Source organism: Staurois parvus, unplaced genomic scaffold (assembly GCF_062004578.1).
Source record: "Staurois parvus isolate SC_StPar_1 unplaced genomic scaffold, SC_StPar_1.0 ptg000356l, whole genome shotgun sequence".
In the NCBI taxonomy this organism is placed as follows: domain Eukaryota; kingdom Metazoa; phylum Chordata; class Amphibia; order Anura; family Ranidae; genus Staurois; species Staurois parvus.
In genome coordinates, this window is record NW_028318152.1 from 1,629,769 (window position 1) to 1,651,986 (window position 22,218).

A 22,218-nucleotide genomic window follows, 5' to 3' on the forward strand; every position below is an offset into this window, starting at 1 on the left:
TACTCCTAGGCTGTGTAATTGTATATTCATTTTATTCCCTTAGCAGATTTAACTTTTTGCAGCAGTATTTATTCGTAGTCTGAGGGCCAATTCACACTAGCCTTTGTGTTCCAATGCAGCTGCTAGTGTACTTTTGGTCTGGCTGAATTTTATGGACTTATCTCACAGTGAAATTTCATTAAGTTCACTTGGCCTGCCATGATTTTTTATTTTTTTTGTTCTTCGGTGCACACCGCCTGCACACCATGCAATGTAGTGATCTGAACCAGATACGCAGGAGACAAAGCATTTTGCCTTGTGTTGCAGTGGGACTACAGTAGAATAACCGCCCAACGCTGTCTCACTGCAACTGGTGTGAATAGACTCTTAGGCTGGCAATGCACTATACAATTTTCTGTCCAATTTCTGCCCAATTTCCTTTAGATTTACCTTCAACGATGTAGTGCAAGAACCTTCACACTATAACGTGGTGTGGGAAAGGCACATTATGTTCGCTGCACACAAATTTGATGCCCTTGTGAAATGTGCACAGGTGCCATTAATGGCATCCCAAATGCATCTCACTAAGGCAGTTTGTTTGTGGCCACAATGGTAGTTAGGTATGACTAGATTTATAAAAATAGCACGTAGACTGCTTTTGGCTAACCATTAAAATGATTGGGCTGTCAAAACCAGAACCATGCAAAAAAGACACGTATTTGAAAATGCACATTCTAGTGGGGACCTGCCCTAAAGAATTCCAGGTATGGATATTTCATACATTGGTCCATTCTGAACCAATGTACAATGGGGCAAAAAAAGTATTTAGTCAGCCACCAATTGTGCAAGTTCTCCCACTTAAAAAGATGAGAGAGGCCTGTAATTGGCATCATAGGTAGACCTCAACTATGAGAGACAAAATGAGAAAAAAAATCCAGACAATTACATTGGCTGATTTGGAAAGAATTTATTTGCAAATTATGGTGGAAAATAAGTATTTGGTCACCTGCAAACAAGCAAGATTTCTGGCTCACAGACCTGTACCTTCTTCTTTAAGAGGCTCCTCTGTCCTGCACTCATTACCTGTATCAGTGGCACCTGTTTGAGGTTGTGGACAGGTGTCTTTTATACTGATAACAAGTTCAAACAGTCACACTCTAAACTCCACTATGGTGAAGACCATAGAGCTGTAGAAGGACACCAGAAACAAAATTGTAGACCTGCACCAGGCTGGGAAGACTGAATCTACAATAGGCAAGCAGCTTGGTGTGAACAAATCAACTGTGGGAGCAATAATTTAGAAAATGTAAGACATACAAGACCACTGATAATCTCCCTCAATCTGAGGCTCCACGCAAGATCTCACCCCGTGGGGTTAAAATGATCACAAGAACAGTGAGCAGAAATCCCAGGACCACACTAGGGGACCTAGTGAATGACCTGCAGAGGGCTGGGACCAACATAACAAAGGCTACCATCAGTAACACACTACACCACCAGGGACTCAGATCCTGCAGTGCCAAATGTATCCCCCTGCTTAAGCCAGTACATGTCCAGGTCCGTCTGACGTTTGCTAGAGAGCATTTGGATGATCCAGAAGAGGATTGGGAGAATGTCATATGGTCAGATGAAACCAAAATAGAACTGTTTGGTAGAAACACAGCTCGTCGTGTTTGGAGGAGAGAGAATGCTGAGTTGCATCCAAAGAACACCATACCTACTGTGAAGCATGGGGTTGGCAACATCATGCTTTGGGGCTGTTTCTCCGCAAAGGGACCAGGACAACTGATCCATGTACAGGACAGAATGAATGGGGCCATGTATCGTGAGATTTTGAGTGCAAACCTCCTTCCATCAGCAAAGGCATTGAAGATGAAACGTGGCTGGGTCTTCCAACATGACAATGATCCCAAACATGCCGCCCGGGCAACAAAGGAGTGGCTTCGTAAGAAGAATTTCAAGGTCCTGGAGTGGCCTAGCCAGTCTCCAGATCTCAACCCCATAGAAAACCTTTGGAGGGAGTTGAAAGTTCGTGTTGCCCAGCGACAGCCCCAAAACATCACTGCTCTGGAGGAGATCTGCATGGAGGAATGGGCCAACATACCAGCAACAGTGTGTGCCAACCTTGTGAAGGCTTACAGGAAATGTTTGACCTCTGTCATTGCCAACAAAGGATATATAACAAAGTATTGAGATGAACTTTTGATATTGACCAAATACTTATTTTCCACCATAATTTGCAAATAAATTCTTTCCAAATCAGCCAATGTGATTGTCTGGATTTTTTTTCTCATTTTGTCTCTCATAGTTGAGGTCTACCTATGATGCCAATTACAGGCCTCTCTCATCTTTTTAAGTGGGAGAACTTGCACAATTGGTGGCTGACTAAATACTTTTTTGCCCCACTGTAACTAACCTGGTATAGATTATCCCAGGCTGATGCCCCTGGAAGCTGGAAATCACTGAAGTAGATACTGCTACTCCAGTGATCTCCACTTCTAGGTCCTGCAAGTAGCTGCCTTGCTGTGTTCTGAATGTTGGAGGTTGGCTGCTCGGCACGGGCACCATTCAGAGATGCCTTGCATTTTCTGAGTGACTGCAAGGGCTTCTCTGGATGAGGTAGAGAATTTGGCACCATTATTCGCCTTGCCATTAAAGCCAATTTAACCACTTGCCTACCAGGCACTTATACCCCCTTCCTTTAGGTAGTTAAAGGAACTCCGGGAGGTGGCATTAAGGGATCAAGAAAACACCTTTTTATACTCTATATGTTCATTTGAACAGGTAAATATAACTAAAATATGATTTCATGTAACTCTGAGGGATATATATTTTTTGACTCTGAACAATTAATTCGAGTAGCCACTATCTGAGTGGGAAATTGTCACAATTCATTACAGCTTCACTGCATGTACATGCCCCTTCTCTGGGTACTTGTATCTCTGTATGCCAACATAAAGTTGGTCTTGGTTTAAGTGGTTATAAAACCTAAACATTTTTTACTTGAAAGCATTCCCTGCATTAAGGTGTAAAAAATGTTTAGGTAGTAGTAAAAAAAAAAAGTAGGGTAGTGTTTCAGGTCTTGTGGACCTTTTTGTATTCTAAAAGGAGGAATTGGGGCTGTCCTGTCAGTGTTACACCTCCTTTTTATATTGGATCTCATTTAATGTACAACATACAACAATGTATCAATAGTGTTCTAGAGGGCTCTCAGACAGGCTAAAGAGCTTTTGATGACAGCGGTTTTAACCCTAATGCATTCGGTAAACAGTCTTAAGAACTGCCATTGACAGCTTTGATGTATTGAACTGTTTAACAGCCTGCAGGGAATCTGCTTGGACTTGCAGTAACGGAGGCTGCTGTATAGATTGATTCTTTCTACCAAGGGTTAAAATAAATTGGTTCCTTAGTCTCGAATGTGCAGTGCTCATCTTATGTCACTACATGTGTGTGCGTAGGCTGGAAGTATTACAGCAGCTTTCCCATACACAGACACACTCGAGGGCCGGGTTTGGTGAAAGCCAGTAATCTGACAGCAGGTTTTGGGAGAAAACTGAAGAACACAGTGGAAGACATTCACATTTCATACTCTGTTACTGGTAATTGGACCCTAAACACAAAGACTGTTTATTCACTGCTAAAAGGAGAATTAAAGGATTTTTATGGCCATGACACAAATTTACACCCAACCCTTCCTCTAGATCAGTGGTTCTCAACCTTTCTAATGCCGCGACCCCTTAATACAGTTCCTCATGTGGCGACCCCCCAACCATAAAATTATTTTCGTTGCTACTTCATAACTGTAATTTTGCAGTGGGAGGAGTAGTGCCCCGTCATTGGTGTCAGTGGGAGGAATAGTGTCCCATCACTGATGTCAATGGGAGGAATAGTACCCCATCATTGGTATCAGTGGTAGGAATAGTGCCCCATCATTGGTGTCAGTGGTAGGAATAGTGCCCCATCATTGGTGTCAGTGGGGGGAATAGTGCCCCATCACTGGTGTCAGTGGGAGGAATAGTGTCCCATCACTGGTATCAGTGGGAGGAATAGTGCCCCAACACTGGTATCAGTGGGAGGAATAGTGCCCCAACACTGGTGTCAGTGGGAGGAATAGTGCCCCATCGTAGGTGTCAGTGGGAGGAATAGTGCCCCATCGTTGGTATCAGGGGGAGCAATAGTGCCCCATCGTTGGTGTCAGTGGGGGGAGGAATAGTGCCCCATCATTGGTATTAGTGACACCAATGATGGGGCACTATTCCTCCCACTGACACCAATGATACTTACCTTGCTGACCCCTGCTCCAGCCTGGGCTCGCTCGCTCGCTCCCTCCCTCTCCCATGGTACAGACACTTACCGGTCAGATGTCTTCCTTCTCCGGCCGCTCTCCTCCTCTTCACTCGCTCGATCTTCGCGGTGCCGCTTGGCTCCTCCTCTCCAAGCTCCACCTCCTCGCCGGTGATTGGCTGCCTGTGTGCCTCTCCTGAGCTACAGTTCCGGCGTCCAATCACCGGCGAAGGATTGATCCCGGGGGTGTGCCCAGATGACAGGGACGGCATGTCATCCCGCCCACACCTGGAGACGGATAGAGGAGTGGTGTCTCGGTTCCTAAGGCCATCGGAAATATGTGTTTTCCGATGGTCTTAGGCGACCCCTGTGAAAGTGTCGTTCGACCCCCAGGTTGAGAACCGCTGCTCTAGATCATATCCCAACTATTTCATCATCACCAGACTTGTAAAATATGTGCAGGGGCGGCAGCTGGGAAGTCAGTTCCTATTAATGTATGCTTGCCCCCAGAATTACATCTCCCAAGAGCTCTTTCCCTGAACAGAGTGAGTGGGCAGGCTCATGGGACCCAATTCAGCTCCATTATTTTGGTGTGAAAGAAATCTATGCGGTTGATTTACTAAAGGCAAATAGGCTGTTTGCTTTGCAATGGAATTTTCCCTTAGCTTCGTGAATGTTGTGAAAATTCACTTTGCAAAGAATACCCAATCACTTGCAAGGGGGAAAAAAGTGATTGGATGATGGAAGTTTCACCTCATTCATAAAGCTAAGGAAACATTGCTTTCTATAGGGCAAATTCCCATGCAAAGTGAACAGTCAATTCGCCTTTAGTAAATCAACCGCAATGCATGCATGTGTAGAGGACCATAGAAGGTTTGGGAATAGGCATAAGTCTGGGGCCCGGTAGGCAGAGCAGATAACTCTTTTTGAGGTTTCAGACTAGTGAAGTCACAGTGTTGGCTTACACAGGTGCATACATTGCAGAGATATACTGTCAATTTTTTTGTTTTCTTTTTTTGGTGCCCCGATATACACTTTTCTAGCCCCATTCTGGGCTAGAGCTATTTTTCTTCCATACCTCCCTCTAATCCATTTTTTTCCTTTTTACGTTTGGAAACCAGATATACTTACACAAGTCCCCCCTCCAGCCCCCTCACTCCCACTGGATGTGGAGAACCACAAATTCAGCAGTGCGAATGGAGCCCAAGTTCGTCTGTCCCCTGTGACGATCGCGGCGTCAGACCCTCAGCCCTTCTCACCAACTCATGACCGAAGGACTAGCCAATCTAATACCGCGCTGTCATGTGCATAACAATGCCATGCTCAGCTGCACCCTGCACAAAGATTTTCCAGCTAATGGACCACAATCTTATGTACCTGCAGCCTGAGAGCGATTGTTACTGGGTCAGGTTAACCCTTCACACTGCTACCACCGCCTTTTTGTAGAGAAGAGGAAACTCGTCAGTATTAGCAATAACACTATGATGTTTGAATAAGCATCTGTATACACACTGTCACCACAGGCAGAGGTATATAGAGGTTTAAAACACACAGTAGCGCTCTTCAGAGACAGGTATTCTTAGTTTGCATTAAAGAGCTTTAGAAACAGTTCAAAACATTTCAGAAAACAAGATTTATTACTAAAAAGGTCAACATGGTGCAATAAACGTATTTACAGAAAAAGATGTAGCATATATATATATATATATATATATATATATATATATATATATAGTGAGAGAGAGAGGAATAACACAGCAAAGAGATAACAGAAAGAAGTTTAGAGAGGTAGAGTACTTGCCAAAAGCCCTGGGTTAAGCAAATCAAGTTTCAGAGCAAAAGGGTACCGTCTCCCAAGTTGGTTCCGATGTTAAAAGGGAGAATTCTTCAACTTCCTTCTTTCAGGCCTGACAACCTATTTTGTAGGCCTCCAGCAGGGGGTGTCTCTGAAGCCAAGGGCCAATCGCCTTATTTGGGGAGGGGGTGTCTAGGCGGAGACTCAAGCTAGAACCAAAATCCCTCCCAAGTTATACCAGGGTCAATAACCTTTCCTAGATACATGTAACATTCTATCCACAGGTAGAATAATATGCAGAATCATCTGCTGAACGTCTAGATATCAAACATGCCATATTTTACTATTCCAGCTAGAACTATATGGCTTTCTGCTCTCCTGTAGACTTCAACTAGGGGTGTAAGATATCAGCCGACTCGCATTAAACTGAGCTATCCGAATATATGCTTGGTTTTCTGGTAATTATTTCCCATTTCCAGATATAAAATTATATGGAAAAGTGGGTTTTTAATGTGAGGTCTGTTTTACGGCTAGCTGGAATGTCTTTGAAGTCCTGTGAAGGACTGGTTTATGGCTTTGCGATTATCTTAGATTGAGGAGCTAACAGACACCTGGGCACCAGCTAATTTGGGATTTATAACCATGAAGCTGTCCCGCTGTGCCTGATTGCCTGTGCACTTCTGAACCCAGCATGCAGGGACCACGTGTCACTCAACAGAGAGGGAGGGGGGATTGGAGGGAGAGAGATACAAGATGGAAGATCCTCAGCAAGATGGATGACTGCGTCCATCTCTGTGTGCACAATTGCTACAACTACAAATTCAGCAGTGCGAATGGAGCCCAAGATCGTCTGTCCCCTACATCCCCTTGTTGATGATGTCACCTTCTTCTGGATTCTTGAAGAACACCGCCGCTGGACATCAATTGGAAGTGTCCATGCCATGCAGACACTAACATGGACACCAGGAGAAGGACCAGAGCAGGAAGTAAATGGAAGAGGAGAAGACTGTGGACTATGGTGTCATTTGTTTTTTTGTTTTTATTTTGTAGACCTTCCATCATATAGGGGATGGGGGGGTAGTCTGCTGGGTGAAAAATATCTGAAAATGAGCCTTGTGTTTTTTTTTTTTTGTTTTTTTTTCCTTACAATTTTGCATGTTCACTTTATTGTTCTTGGCTAGTAAAATTTCGTATTGTAGCTTTCAGCCATGAATTATATGTATATATAATTTTTTTATTAGTTTAAGCCATGCTTCATCTTCATACACCAACTGCTAACCAGACTTGGCAAGATAACAGCTCTAAAAAGAGTTCACAAAAACATATGTATCATCAAGAAATCATAAATACTTCTTGTTTACTTATTCAATTTTATTATGTATTGGTATATTGGTCCACAATAGCTAATGTGATAAAATGACGATCAGGATTTTATATATATATATATATATATATATATATATATATATATATATATATATAAAAAAGATGCTGCCATAGCTGACCTTCTGAATATAAATTCTATTAACTTGCACCAGCGCTTAGATATACTAAAACAAAAATGTTTTAAAACCAAAGCAGTTGTAAAAAAAAAGTGCTATAAATGTGCATATATGTATACACTCACCAATCACTTTATTAGGTACACCTTGCTACTACCGGGTTGGACCCCCTTTTGCCTGTCTTAATTCTTTGTGGCATAGATTCTGCAAGGTGTTGGAAACATTCCTGAGTGATTTTGGTCCATAATGCATCACGCAGTTGCTGCACATCCATGGCGTGAATCTCCCGTTCTACCACATCCCAAAGGTGCTCTATTGGATTGAGATCTGGTAACTGTGGTGGCCATTGGAGTACAGTGAACTCATTGTCATGTTAAGCCAGTTTGAGATGATTTGAGCTTTGTGACGTGCATTATCCTGCTGGAAGTAGATATCAGAAGGTGGGTACACTAGTCATAAAACGATGGACATGGTCAGCAACAATACTCAGGTAGACCATGATGTTTAAATGATGCTCAATTGGTACTAAGAGGCTTAAAGTATGCCGAGAAAATATCCCCCACACCATTACAGCACCACCATCAGCCTGAACCGTTTATACAAGGCTGGATGGATCCATGCTTTCATGTTGTTTACGCCAAATCCTGACCCTACAATCTGAATGTCATAGCTGAAATCGAGACTCCTCAGACCAGACAACATGGTGGTTGTTCATGAAAATCCCAGTAAATCAGCAGTTTTTTTAAATGCCCAGCCCATCGGGCACCAACAACCATGTCCTGTTCAAAGTCACTTAAATCCCCTTTCTTCCCCATTCTGATGCTTGGTTTGAACTTCAGTAAGTCATCTTCACCATGCCTAAATGCATTGAGTTGCTGCCATGTAATTGGCTGATTAGAAATTTGTGTTACCAAGCAAATGAATAGGTGTATCTATTAAAGAGGCCGGTGAGTGTATATACACTGCTCAAAAAAATTAAAGGAACACTTTTCAGAGTATATTATCGGGTCAATTAAACTCCTGGGATATTGATCTGGTCAGTTAAGTAGCAGAGGGAGTTGTTAATCTGTTTCAGCTGCTTTTGGTGTTAATGAAATTAACAGATGCACTAGATGGGAAACCATGAGACAACCCCCAAAACAGGAATGGTTTTACAGGTGGAGGCCACTTACATTTTATATTCCCTACTCTTCTTTTCTGACTTTTTTTTTTTCACTAGTTTTACATTTGGCTAAGGTCAGTGTCACTACTAGTAGCAGGAGGTGATACCTGGACCCTACAGAGGTTGCACAGGCAGTTCTAACTCCTCCAGGATGGCACATCAATACGTGCCATTGCCAGAAGGTTTGCTGTGTTTCCCATCACAGTCTCAAGAGTATGGAGGAGATTCCAGAAGGCAGGCAGTTACTCTAGGAGAGGTGGACAGGGCCTTAGAAGGTCATTAACCCATCAGCAGGACCGGTATCTGCTCCTTTATGCAAAGAGGAAGAGGATGAGCACTGGCAGAGCCCTACAAATGACCTCCAGCAGGCCACTGGTGTGAATGTCTCTGACCAAACAATCAGAGACTCACAGGGTGGCCTGAGAGCCGTCCTCTAGTAGGCCCAGTGCTCACTGCCTGGCATCCTAGAGATCGATTGGCATTTACCATTGAACACCAGAAATGGCAGGTCCACCACTGGCGCCCTGTGCTTTTCACAGATTAGAGCAGGTTCACCCTGAGCACATGTGACAGGTGTGAAATGGTCTGGAAAAGCCAAGGAGAACATTATGCTGCCTATATCATCGTTCAGCATGTCCATTTTGTTGGTGTGTCAGTGATGGTCTGGGAAGGCATATCCAAGGAGGAACGCAGATACCTCTACAGGCTAGACAATGGCACCCTGACTGTCATTCGGTATGGGGATGAAATCCTTGGACCCATTGTCAGACCCTATGCTGGTGTAGTGGGTCCTGGGTTCCTTCTGCTGCATGACAATGCCCGACCTCATGTGGTGAGAGTATGCAGGCAGTTCCTGGAGGATGAGAGAATTAGTACCATTGAATGGCCCTCATGCTCACCTGACCTAAAGCCAATAGAACACTTCTGGGATATTATGTTTTGTTCCATCCGATGACGCCAGGTTGCACCTCAGACTGTCCAGGAGCTCAGTGATGCCCTGGTCCAGATCTGGGAAGACATACCCCAGAACACCATCCATTGTCTCATTAGGAGCATGCCCTGACGTCAGGCATGCATACAAGCACGTGGGGGGCCATACAAACTATTGAGCACCATTTTAGCTTTGCTGCAATGAAATTTCAGCAAAATGGACTAGCCTGCTGCATCATTTTTTCACTTTGATTTTCGGGGTGTTTTTGAATTCAGTCATCTGTAGGTTGATAATTTTCATTTCCACCAAATGATGGGGCATCCTTACATTTCTAACACATTACCCAGTCCATATCAGTATAGATATCCAGCATGATATTTTTCCCCATTGAGTTCTGATGTGTTTTGAAAGTGTTCTTTTAATTTTTTTTAGCAGTGTATATATCCACAAAGCTCTATACAGCTCTATTGGGTATAGTGCATTAAAGTATATGTGAAAGTAATCAAATCAATATTATTGTGCAATATTCTACAACAATGTGAATAAAGTGTCCATGTGCACAAAATCTTTCCACAACAATTACCCGGCTTAATGCCTTTATAAAGTGTCCGTGCAATAAAGTGCTCTCTTCAAACAAATTAGATGTTGTGCCTCTACTCCAGTGATCCTCCACCACCAACACAGAAGACTCACCAGATTTATATGACTACCCGCCACAGACTTGTCATAAAATGCTTATTATGCAGGTGTTTACTCCATCCACTCTTCTTTAAGGCCACCTTTTTTTCCTTCACTTGTGGCATAGAGGAAAAGACAGAGGAAGACTACCATAGTGTAAAACATTCAAAACTTTTATTATCCCATAAAACATTTCCACATTGCCTACTGGCATTAAAAATTGCATAGCCTTGCAGTTGGGTATATGCATTTGTTATAATATATCAGAAGTGCTGGGGTACTGCTCCATAGGATAATACCTTTACAGTCCTCTCCCTTCTGACTATATGATCTGACATTTCCGGTTTCACTATGCAGGATGATGTCATTTCCTGCTCTGCCCCATTTTCTTCTGAAATTGTTAGTTCTCAGGCTAAGCATCATTAGGGCCTATCTACACTGTTGCTGTTTAACGAGCACTTTGCGGCCAGCTAAAATTCCATGCATGAAACTTCCCAATAGTTAAAATCTACTGCAGCGCATTTTGAAAATACAATATGATGGTTATTTTATAGGTAGAGGGGAAACTTTTGGAAAAATTACTTGTCCAGGGACTAAATTGGAGTTCCAATCTACTTGTTCCTCATGACAATCTACTTGTCCAGATAAAAAACAAAAAATTAACCAAAACCATATTTTAATCGGAAGTGCTTTTAGGACTGTCTCAATCAAAAGGGACTTTATGGCGACTTAAAAATGTAATATTTTTAACATTGCACTGTTTATCTTCTCCTCCCCTCCCTGCATGTCTCCAGCACCACACCCGGGGACTAGCAGGGAGGAGAGAGACCTTGCAGTGTAATGAGCGCTGATTTGGGTGCTTGACAGGAAAGGGGAGTGTGGGGCTTATCCTTTTATCCCTTTTGCTGCCAGAGTCATTTTTGTGTTTTTTGCACACGTTTGAAAAATTATTTTAGGCCTGAAGATTACACAGATCCCCAAACATATATTTTTTGAAAGCAGACACCCTAGAGAATAAAATAGCGGTAGTTCTAGTTGTCGCATGATATTACTGCAAAATTTCAGTAAAAATACACAAGTTCATTTTAGGGCACAAAAAAAAGCAACAAATTGCCCTATTTTTTGTAAAAAATAAAACATGAGGTTGCGCCGAGTTGATATCCAACATGTCAAACCTTAAATGTGCGTGCGCTTGTGAAATGGCGACGAACTTCAATACTCCTATATTTTCTATAGGTGACACTTTTAAAGCCCCTTATAGGTCATCAGTATAGGGTTTTGGAGGATGTCTCGTGCTAGAATTACTGCTTTCATTCTAATGTGCACAGCGATATGTAACGTGTATTGCAATTGACGTTTTCATGCGTAGGCACCTCAGCACGTGCTTTTACGTTTATGTGCGTATATGTAGGGTTGGGGGCCTCAAATTTTTTTTTGATGGGTTATGTGCTTGGCTGTAACTTTTTTTTTTTTTTTTTTTTTTTTTAATTTTTTACAATTTAAAAAAAAAAAAGTCCCCTATGTGATGATTTTTGGTGACAGGTTCTCTTTTTGAGACATCTAATGTCTTAAAAGACCCTGGATGTCTCCCCTGTACTCCACTGAATGTAATTTAGTGCACATCACACTGTTTTACATTCTTTCCCGGCCTCTAAGGCCTGGAAATCTGTCAACAGGGACCCGGAAATGACAGCATAACATCACTTCTGGGTCAGGACAAGGCGAGGGGAGTGGACGTGTCCGCTCTCTTCCCTCCCCTCTAGCCGATTGGCGGTGAACCGGTACCGGGCTCGCAGATGAGCAAGCTGAGCCAGGGAGACATCATTTGGGGGGGGTGGAGGCACTGTGGGCTGTGTGAAAGCAATCAGGCAGTAGCGCTGCAGCTCGAATGCTTTCGTCTGACAGGTGAAGTCCTGCTGCTTGCCCGCAACAGGGCAAAAAGTTACAAACTACCTACCCAGTGCCCAGAACTACATGTCCCGGGTGATACACATTCAACATACCTGTAGATACAAAATATATATATATATATATATATATATATATATATATATATATATATATATATATAAAAGAACATGTGTTTTGATGCATTGGCAATCTGTATTAACAAGTAATGGTTAATGAAAGGTAAAGCGGAACTGAAGTAGAAAATGCTTATTCGACTCCAACGTTCTGACACCCTCACCTGTGCTGACCTCTTCTTACAGGTACCGGTCTTTGTCCGTGTTGATTGACCAGCACAGGATGAAGTCACCCCCATGCATGCGCAGGAGTGCAGTCATTCTCGCATACAGGCAGTGTGCCAGAATGTATATTGAGCTGTGCATGCACAACCCATTGAACACTCTACAGAGGATTGCAAACAAGCAGATAACATTCTATGTCAGCAGAGAGGCTGTCTTTTTTTGCAGTTTACTTTTTCACCTTTTAGTTCTGCTTTAGCCTTATCCACTCCAAATGTTAAAGGAGTTAAAAACTTAAAAAGACAAGTCAAAATGCATGCCAACAAAGGAAGCGCATGTTGACGGGACAATACACTTGCCTTGCTCTACGAAAAAAGGCAACTCTTCACATACAGATCTTAATGAAGCCCTTAGGGTTCATGGGCGTATTCATACTTGAAGTTTGTTTTATAGTTAAAAGATAAGTTCACCTTTGGGAACATGTTACATCCATTTTTAGGGTGGAATATGTAACATGTTCCTGATCCTGCAGCCGCTGCCTGATTTTCTCACCCCCGGAGAGGTTCCTTGTTCTAGCTGTCACTTTTTGAAAACAGTGCAGCCGCCCACACAGCCGCATCATTCATTCAGTGTTCTGTGAATGGATGGACTGCAAGTCCTGACAGCTTCAGCAGCTGTTGGCTTGTAGTTCTTATTCTACAGGATTTATGTGGCGCCAACAGTTTGTGCAGCGCTTTACAACAGGGCAGACAGTACAGTTACAATACAATTCAATACAGGAGAAATCAAAGGGCCCTGCTTGTTAGAGCTTACAATCTAGGAACTGTGAACGCTGATGTAGTTCATTGAGTCTTCCTGTCAGAAGTATTGGTTTACTCATACGGAATACACTGACAGTCTGCAGGAGACATGCATGGTATCAGTGATCTGCTGATCGCTGGTGCAATGCTTTACAGGCTCCTACTACAAAAAAATAATAAATTCACTTTTTTTCCCCCGCCCCTGCAAAAAAAAAAAATGTTTATTTTATTATTTTTTGTAGAAAGGTGGACTTATCCTTTTTAGTCATGCACACTAGACGTTTTTACAGCTGCTGTGTTTGGCGTTTTTTTCTACAGCCAGTGAACTCCCCAGCATGTCATCCTATGTATCCATGCACACACAGACTGTAATCAGCGTTTTTTGGCTGGAAAAACCCCTAGAACCAGTGGATTTCTAGAGGAGTTTTATAACTAAAAATGCTCTAATGCTGGAAAACGTGGGAAAATGGTGTTTTTTGATGTTTTTTTTGTTTTTTTTTTGAGCAAAAAAAATTTTTTTTTTCTTTGCTCAAAAACGCTGAAAAACTCACGTTTTTATTGTGACTTACACAGTTAACATTACCCGCGTTATTAAAACGCCCAGTGTGTATGGGCCCTAAAGCTGAACTCTGGCAACAAACAAATATTGTAAAAATGCAAGAGCCATGTTAGTTGAATCTTGGTGTCCTTTGTGTATTTCCTCAATGTGTGCAGTGATCCTTCTTGAAACATGTTCTGTACCTTGCCTTTGTGCAGGAATTACTTGTAATAAAGACCAGTCCACTGGTACTTTCTCTACTTGTGCAGGGTGTCTGGTGTTGTATCCGCCCCTCCTGTATTTTTTTTTTTTTTTTTTTGTAATGGAAGGTCCTGCTAGGTTCCACCTACAACTCTGCTATCTACACAGACTATGAGCAGCATAGCAATGATGTCACTGCTACTTTTACAATGTAATAGAGTTTCCAAAGCCATTTGGTGCTCACAAAATTGACCTATATTCTTTGTGGCCGTTGGGGATATATTTAAATGAATTGATAAGTTCATCTTTTGGAACATGTTGCACACCAACCCCTCCTCCCCGCCCCCGTGTTACAGTGGGGGGGGATCTTCTCCCAGCACCCACTTTCACAATTCAAAAACAACGCAGCCGTTTGGGGCTTTTGGACTCCTCCCACACAGCCTGTCTTTCATTCACAGTTTCCTGTGAATGAATGAACTAAAAGCACTGTCAGCCACATGCAGATGGCATGTAGTTCTAGATGAACTGCGAGGGTGATGATGATCCACTGATCATGGGTGCAATGCTTTCCAGGCTCCTGCAGGTAAAAATAATGCACATTTTATGTATATTTTATTTCTCAAAATAAAAGGTGAGCTTTGATGTAAAGAGTTTTGTAAATCCGTGTAAGCGTGAAAGAGATTTTTTTATTGCATAGATATGAATTCACAGTTATGTATATACTTATCTTGTATTTCTTCTTCTTTTTTTTTTTTTAGGATACTCCATTATGTAACCATGTTTAATATCCCATTTGGAGGAACTACACCACCATGGCTTGGGTCATGAAGTAAAGTATTTTCTATAAAGTGCTTACAGAATTTAAGCCTATCAATATGACTGATCCGATGATGGATTTTTTTGATGACACACACCTATTTGATGAAACATTGGGCCTATCTGACGATGCATTTGCTCAACATGATGCAGTGTCCTTGGTTGATGAATTGAACCTTGGAGCAGAGTTTGAACCGCTCCATGTTGATTCTTTAAATCATGTGCAGGATTCTCAAACACACCAAAAAATCAGTGAGTTTGATACACTCGGTCAGTTTGATTCTATTAAGTTGCATCCAGTAAACCAGTCTTACAGTAGCCCAGTTGAGAGTGTCCTGTCTCCAAGATCACAGTTCAGCTGCTCTCCAATACATCCACCAAGTCAAGGAAATGGTATATTTTCTGATGATGGAAGCCCCATGTGGGGCCACCAAACTGCCACAAGTATTCCAAGTCAAAATGGCTCCCCATTCCATCAACATGGACACGCTCAGACTATGCAGCAAAGTAAGGGATATGTAACACACCATGATTTTGCCTTGTTTCAGGCCAGTGAACAGCAGCGGGTCTCAGCACCACAGCCACAGCACAACAGGCACAATATTAATGCGTGCCAGGAGACCATGACCCAACAAAAAAACTTCATAGATATTAATGTTTCTTTGCCACATAGGACTTCTAATGCTCAGCAAACACCAATGGTTAATCATACAAATTTACAAGATTCTTTACCTTTAGAACAGTTTTCTCAATCAGCGGCATCATTGCACTTTTGTAGCAACCCAATTGGGACACAACATGAGAGTACCTTTGATAGCCACTCTCCAGCACCATGTTCTTTGAATGCTACACCACCATTTTCAGCTCATTATCCTTTCTCTAACAACCACCTTAATCATGGCACACATTCTTTGTCAGATTTTACTGAAAGCCCAGGATTTCCAGAATTAGGAACCAAGCAGGAACCTAGTCAACATGTCCTCAACCCTAGTGAACAATTGCATTCTAATGATTTCCATATGGTGCATTCTTCACATTCTCAGGGTAACTACAATGGAACAAAAATGTCTCCAATGACGATCAGCTTTCCATCTCAAGATGGTTCTTCTGTTCGGTTGAGTCACTTTAATGATCATATGGAGAGTAATGGCTTTTCACCTTTGGAAGACAACCTGTTACAGCAAGTAAATGCACAAACAGAACCATTCACAGGGCTTGATCCAGAGGATTTGCTACAGGAAGATTTACTGCCACACTTTGATGATGCAACCTATGTCCAAGAGAGCTCAAATTCTCACCAAGCTGTGCTGGAGCATCCTGACAACATGGCCCACAATGAACAGCATCCCATGAGTGTTCCCAATGATCTTCTAAACTCGCAGCAGATAGGCCAGCATAATCCTTGTAACTTCTCAGCATCTAATCATCTCAATCTGATTGATCGGCAACATATGACTTCCCAAGGAAAGGTAGTATGTTTCCTCTTTTTTGTACCAGTTTGCATGTTCTAATATGAGAGTTGCCATTGCTGAATCATTTGGTGCATAGTCTGACACAGTAGATTCAGCTATACTTCTGTCCTGACAAGTTTCTTTTGTTTTATTACTGTATCACAAGATATATTTTAATTTCACATTTTTCTTTTTCAACTGAACTCTCATTTGAAATCCGTTAAATACATTCCAGTTGCATCACAACAAACGGTGTGACAAATCTTAAAGGCTAAGTTCATTTTTATATGAAAGAATAATAAATGCACATTTTTTTGTATGGAAAAAATTGTGCATTTATTGTTTCTCACAGGGACCTACAAAACATTGTACCCGCTATCAGTGGATTGCTCTGCAATGTCAGGCTCCTGCACACACATCCTCCAGCTTTCTGCCCATACCTCTATATGGGCATTGAGTTAGAAAGCTGCAGGAAATGTCAGCAGCACACTTGTAAGCACCTGAAAAAAAGTTTAATTTTTAAATGTGACAGTGGCTGGGGGGGATAGGAACCCCTGATTGCAGGGGAGGATCTCGGATAAGTAAGGAGGGGGGTGGGATACTAGAACATGTTACACCCTTAATATGAGCATTACATGTTCTAATGGTGAACTTATCCTGTAGCTTGTTTCTTTTTTTTTTTTTTTTTCTTTCTTTAGGAAGCTTTAACAGCCTCTGCTCCTCCATTGGTTGGTGATGCCAAACTGAACTACCAGCTTAAGTTGGCTAAATACATTCAGAGTGCATTTAACAAAAGGTGTGCAAATTGTTACAGTATGTGGAAGCAGTAATTTATCTGTAGAGATCAGACAATTCCCCTGCTGAGTTAGAGCTCTGTAATGAGCAGGAAGCATAGGCTTTGCTGATTGCTGAGCTAAAGGTGTGAATCAGCAGGGGAGCATACTGGACCTCTGCAGAGACCTCTGCCTCTCCATAAAGAGCAAGGGTCCCCCTTTACAGCGTGCTGGCAGTTGACAGGCTTTTCTACTTAGCCTGTGGCTGTTTTTAAAAAAAAAAAACCAAACAAACCAAAAAACAAAACATACTGTAATAGTTTTCATACTTTTTTTTTTTTTTTTTTTTTTTTTATATTGTCCCTTGAATGCAAAGTTAATTTGATGGTTCATTTGGGCTTCAACAGCCTATGGAGACCCAGATGGTGAGAAAATGCCTCTGTGGATTTTAGAAAATACTATATACTTGCCTATATACTGCCTGTACCACTGAAGTTGGAGGAATCGTCACCTGAAGTCCACTGGAGCTTGTCCCCTGTAGCAGTTTTGTGGTTCCACCTGATGATCTCTGCATTATTACTATGTCTTATAGTGACATGGAGGTTAGTGGAAAGAACCACTGAGCACTGTGGAGACCAAGAGACTTGCACTGTCAGAAGTGCAGGTTTCCCATTGGAGTTCAGGGTGCTGTCCTTCAATAAGGGCTCGTTTTACATATGTGGCAGCCCTGACAGCCTCCCTTTGAAGTTATCTGCAATCTGTTACCTCCTCCTATTTGAACCCTCAAAAGCCTGCACCACCGCGCCTTAAACGTGTGCATTGCAGGTTGCGGTATGGCCCTATTTACTTGGATGGGTCGTGTTAGGCAGCCCCACCAACTGCAACTTTGGGGATAATTTTGCAGCTCAAGGGAGCAAGTTAGGGGTCCTAGCTTGTTTTACCACCACCCTCCAACCTGGCCACAAGTATAAACTAGGCCTTGTGGTGAGATAGCAGTGTGGATATTGGTATAGTTTCTTCTCTTATTTTACAGGGAATTTATTTTCACTACAGGGTTGCTTTTAAGGGCATGCACTGAGAACATGACAGGGCCTACTTTAGTGAATCACTTCCATTGGTTGACAAATTAATGTGTACATTGCGTCCACAATATTTAGCTGATGTTAATGACCCAGATAAGTTCTAGTTTCACACATTTAATTGGATTTTTTTTTTTGCATATTTTTTGTTTTGGTGACTGCAGTTACATCAAATTATCATGTGAACACTTTACGACACCAGGGCTTGTGAAACCAATTGTCCCAGGTGTCACAAGAAGCAGCCAGTTCTATGCTGATTGCCAGTAGTATCATATCCAGTCAAAGACTTTCATTACCAAACCAACTGTAGAATAAAATGGTATCTGATTGGCTCTTATGGCAGAATGTCACCTTTTAATCCAGTGTTACAAAATACTCTTGTTTATTTCCTGAACTTTGAAGATGGCAGAAGTCTATTTTTATTACCTAAAACCTTCAGTTACTGAAAAAAAATGTATTTTCTAATATTACATATTTTTGCATTTGCATGGTGAGTTCCAGAGAGTGTACAATTAATTATTGGAATTGAATGAATGTGGCTGTAATAAGCCACCATTGTTTTGCCCATATGCAACCATTCCTGGAGTCCTTAAAGAAGTACACCTTATCTAAGTACCTCCAAACCAAAAGCGCTATTGAATTAATTTTTGATATCCAAAGCAAATTCTCCCACCCATCCATGTCATGTTGTATTTTGCTGAGAAATTACATAGAAAGCACCCCCCCCCCCCATGCCCATCTTTAGTAAGATGATGTGCAGATGATTCATGTTGCATTACTGGAATCCATCTGCCTTTAGCTCAGGCATATAGACTGGAGGGTGTGCTTAGCTGAGAAAATCCCTTGACAGAGTGAAGTGGAACTAAAACTAAAGCCAGACCAAAAATGGAGCCAATCTCTGTATAACCGCCACCTCATCGTGTCCTCATTTTTTGCGAATATCCTAGGAAGTTGAATGCCTTTTCTTCAGGTCTACTGGGGAAAGAAAAAAAAAATCTCAACTGTATTTTGCTAGCCTATTTATTTGTACTTTTTCACTTATCCTCTTGCTTTTTATTCAAGATATTTGCTACACCATAGATATTTTTTGCTCTTTGAACTAGTCACTACACAGCAGCTGTCAGAATTGGTGTATCCTAGCAACAGCTTTTGGAGGCTGTACCCAAACCCTGCTGGACCGAAGAATGAGGGGATAGCTGTATGTGTCCTTCGGGCATTGGGCTTTGTGGTGCTTTTCAGACCTATGTGTACTGTGTTATCCACAGAGTTTTTTTTCCATGTCCAGAGCCTTGGCACAGTGTGATACAGTCTCTAAGGTCTCTTGTAAGACCAGCTATGCTGAAGTATCGGGAGCTTACCTCATAGTTTGTACCGATGGGTGCCAATTTAAAATGCCCCACACCTTACTGAGGTAATGGTTAATGCTGAGGGAACTGAGTGCTGTCTTCATTCTTAGATGCAGTGATGTGTGCACTCCATGCTTTTTTGAGTGAGACTGAGACCTCCCCTGTGTCCACAAAGCCCCTTTTGTCCTCTTCAAACTTTTTGATACTAACCTGATTGATGCACTTCATACTACCCTGCATTTGGAAGATCACCTTTCTGCTATTAATGCACCCCACTGTGCACCTTCCAAGGTTTCTTAGGGTTCCCCACATTTTGGGACCTCTGTTTTATATTTTTGTAGGAATCCTATTCTTGGGGATGTTGTTCCGCAAGAGATCACACTTCTCCTCACAGAAAAGTCCTTTGGATTCTGTTCATAACACATCCTGGTGTGTTTTTTTTTTTTTTTCTGGTATCTCGATTTTGAAATGCTCAGGAGACCTCTCCTGAAGAGTTGGTTGACTGGATTCTCACAGTTAATCAATGCTGAGGGTCCTATTTGCTAACCTTGATTTGCTAACAATCAAGTGGAGCTGTTTGGCTCAAGTCCTCGCTTAGACCACTTCCTGTTGACCTTTTAATCCTTTCCTCACGTGTAGAAGGTTTTTCCTTGTTTTATCTCTTTTTGGAATTATTGGGGAGTTCCCATTTTAGCATGGTTTCTCCTTCTTGTTTGATCTTCCAGTCACTTTCAACCTCTTCCTTTGTTAGGGAGTCTTGAATATCGATAAGACACCTAGCTGGTCTCTTTGGATCAAGAAGTCCCGATTACCATTTGTTGTCCCATCCCCCCCATCCCTCGTTCTCTGAGCAGTTGCCACATCATTGTGATATGCTTGGTCTTCTGAACTCACTTATTCTGGACATCATCTGGATGTTCTAGAATCATATATTTTGGTAACTTGTTAGGCAGGTTTGTAGTGTTCCTATCTCAGCTGACTATCTCCATAAAATTTAGTGTTGGTTGGAAGGAGCCCTGCTCATCCTTGCTTATTCGGATATACTTGTACTGCACTTTGAGTTGTGGTTTATCCCTCGCTCTACCTACCCCCCCCCCCTTTTTTTTTTTTTTTTTTCCCCAAAAGGTGAGGTTAGCTTTCAAGGGATTTTTCCCACCTATATCCTAGATTTATGCTGTGGGAGTCTCAAATGGGTATCAGTAGTCTAATCAGGTCAACACTCTTCCTTTATCATTGACCTTTCCCTGAAGTCATGGAGTGCAGCATAAGCCTCCTGCTAATGACCAGCTGATTCTTCTGGACATGTTAGATTTGTCCATCCGTCCTTTCCCTGAAGTCAAAGTTTTTAGGTATATTAATCTTAAGCTTTTCTTGCATTAACCAAAAACGTTTTTTTACTTTTAGACCTAATATAACTGTTTTGAACTCCCCACTAGGAATTTTTTTTCCCTGGGATTTTGTCTAGTGAATAATCCTTTTTTTGCTGGCCACATTATTTGTTGTTCTGTTTGTTTTTTCCCATAGGGTAATGTATTTCTCTTTTTTCACTTTTTCACATTTTTGGGGGGATGATTGCTTGGGCCTTCATTCCACTATTTGAAGGACTTAATGTAGCAGTTTTCCCTCAGCAATGATTATCTGTCCTGGTCTAGAGCAGTGTTTCTCAACCTTTTTTCAGTCAGGGCACCCTTTAAAATTATGGACAGTCTTGAGGCACCCCGTTCTAAAATGTGAAAATCTATTCTAATAGTTTTGTATAAAGCAGCAACATCCACACATTTTAGGACACCCAACATTAGAGGTGATTTATTCTTTCAAAGCAAATACACTTTTGCACACTGCTACTGACTAGTATTCCAATGTTTTTCTTCTCCCTCAGTTTTTCTCCATCACTAAGCTAATGTGACCCCAGCACTAATAGGGGAGGGTCAAACTAGGATGCTGTGCAGGCGACTGACAACCTCCTTATCAACTGATGATGTTAATGGCTGTCAGGATGCCTGCGGCTAGAAGGTCGTAATGATGCACTATGAAAACCTGTGGCTTTTGTGTAATTAAAAGGCAGGTTTGTTCCACCCAGTGTCTTGTATACAAGTTTTGGGCAATTTTTGGACGTTTTGCCAAGGCACCCCTGAAGAAACCTCAAGACACCCTGGTTGAGAGAGGCTGGTCTAGAGCACCACGGTGCTCCTCGGTGCCCTCCTTTTTGGTCTTTCCACTTTCTAAATTAGTTTGACCTTTTTCTTTCTTTCCTCTATTCAAATGCTGATCCCTTCAGTATTGTGTCCATATCTTTCTTTCCTCTATTCAAATGCTGATCCCTTCAGTATTGTGTCCATATCTGTTAGATTAATCAGTGGCTGTTGCCCACCATATTTGGACTGCTTTTGTACGTTCAGACTGTTTTAGAATTCCTAAACTCCTGTGTCTTAGTGGCCAATAAGAAACATCTTTTCCTTGAAGTCCATCGAGGTATCATCGAGCACTGGTCAGTTACTAACTCTTTGTACTTATTTATAAAAACTGGGGCATGATGGTTAGAGACAGGATTGAACAGGGGACTGGCGTAATCTTTTCTTTGGGTATTGAGGGCTCTTTAGAATATTTTATGCCTAAGTAGTTTGGTCTTTGTTTTGCATATATGGTGAGAAAATATTTTTTTTTTTTGTAACTGGATCTTACAAATTACCCTTTGGA

The 22,218-nt window shown here is 41.9% G+C and overlaps 1 protein-coding gene across 2 annotated transcripts in view; it reads left to right on the forward strand.

Moving 5' to 3' along the window:
• CHD9 (chromodomain helicase DNA binding protein 9) overlaps window positions 1-22,218 on the forward strand; it is a 310,468-nt gene that overhangs the window by 49,393 nt on the left and 238,857 nt on the right. For both annotated transcript variants that reach the window (XM_089684773.1, XM_089684774.1), the window contains exon 2: window positions 14,815-16,341. In XM_089684773.1, the coding sequence (XP_089540899.1) occupies window positions 14,932-16,341 (1,410 nt within the window). In that variant the 5' untranslated portion in view covers window positions 14,815-14,931. The remainder of the gene's footprint in view (window positions 1-14,814; window positions 16,342-22,218) is intronic.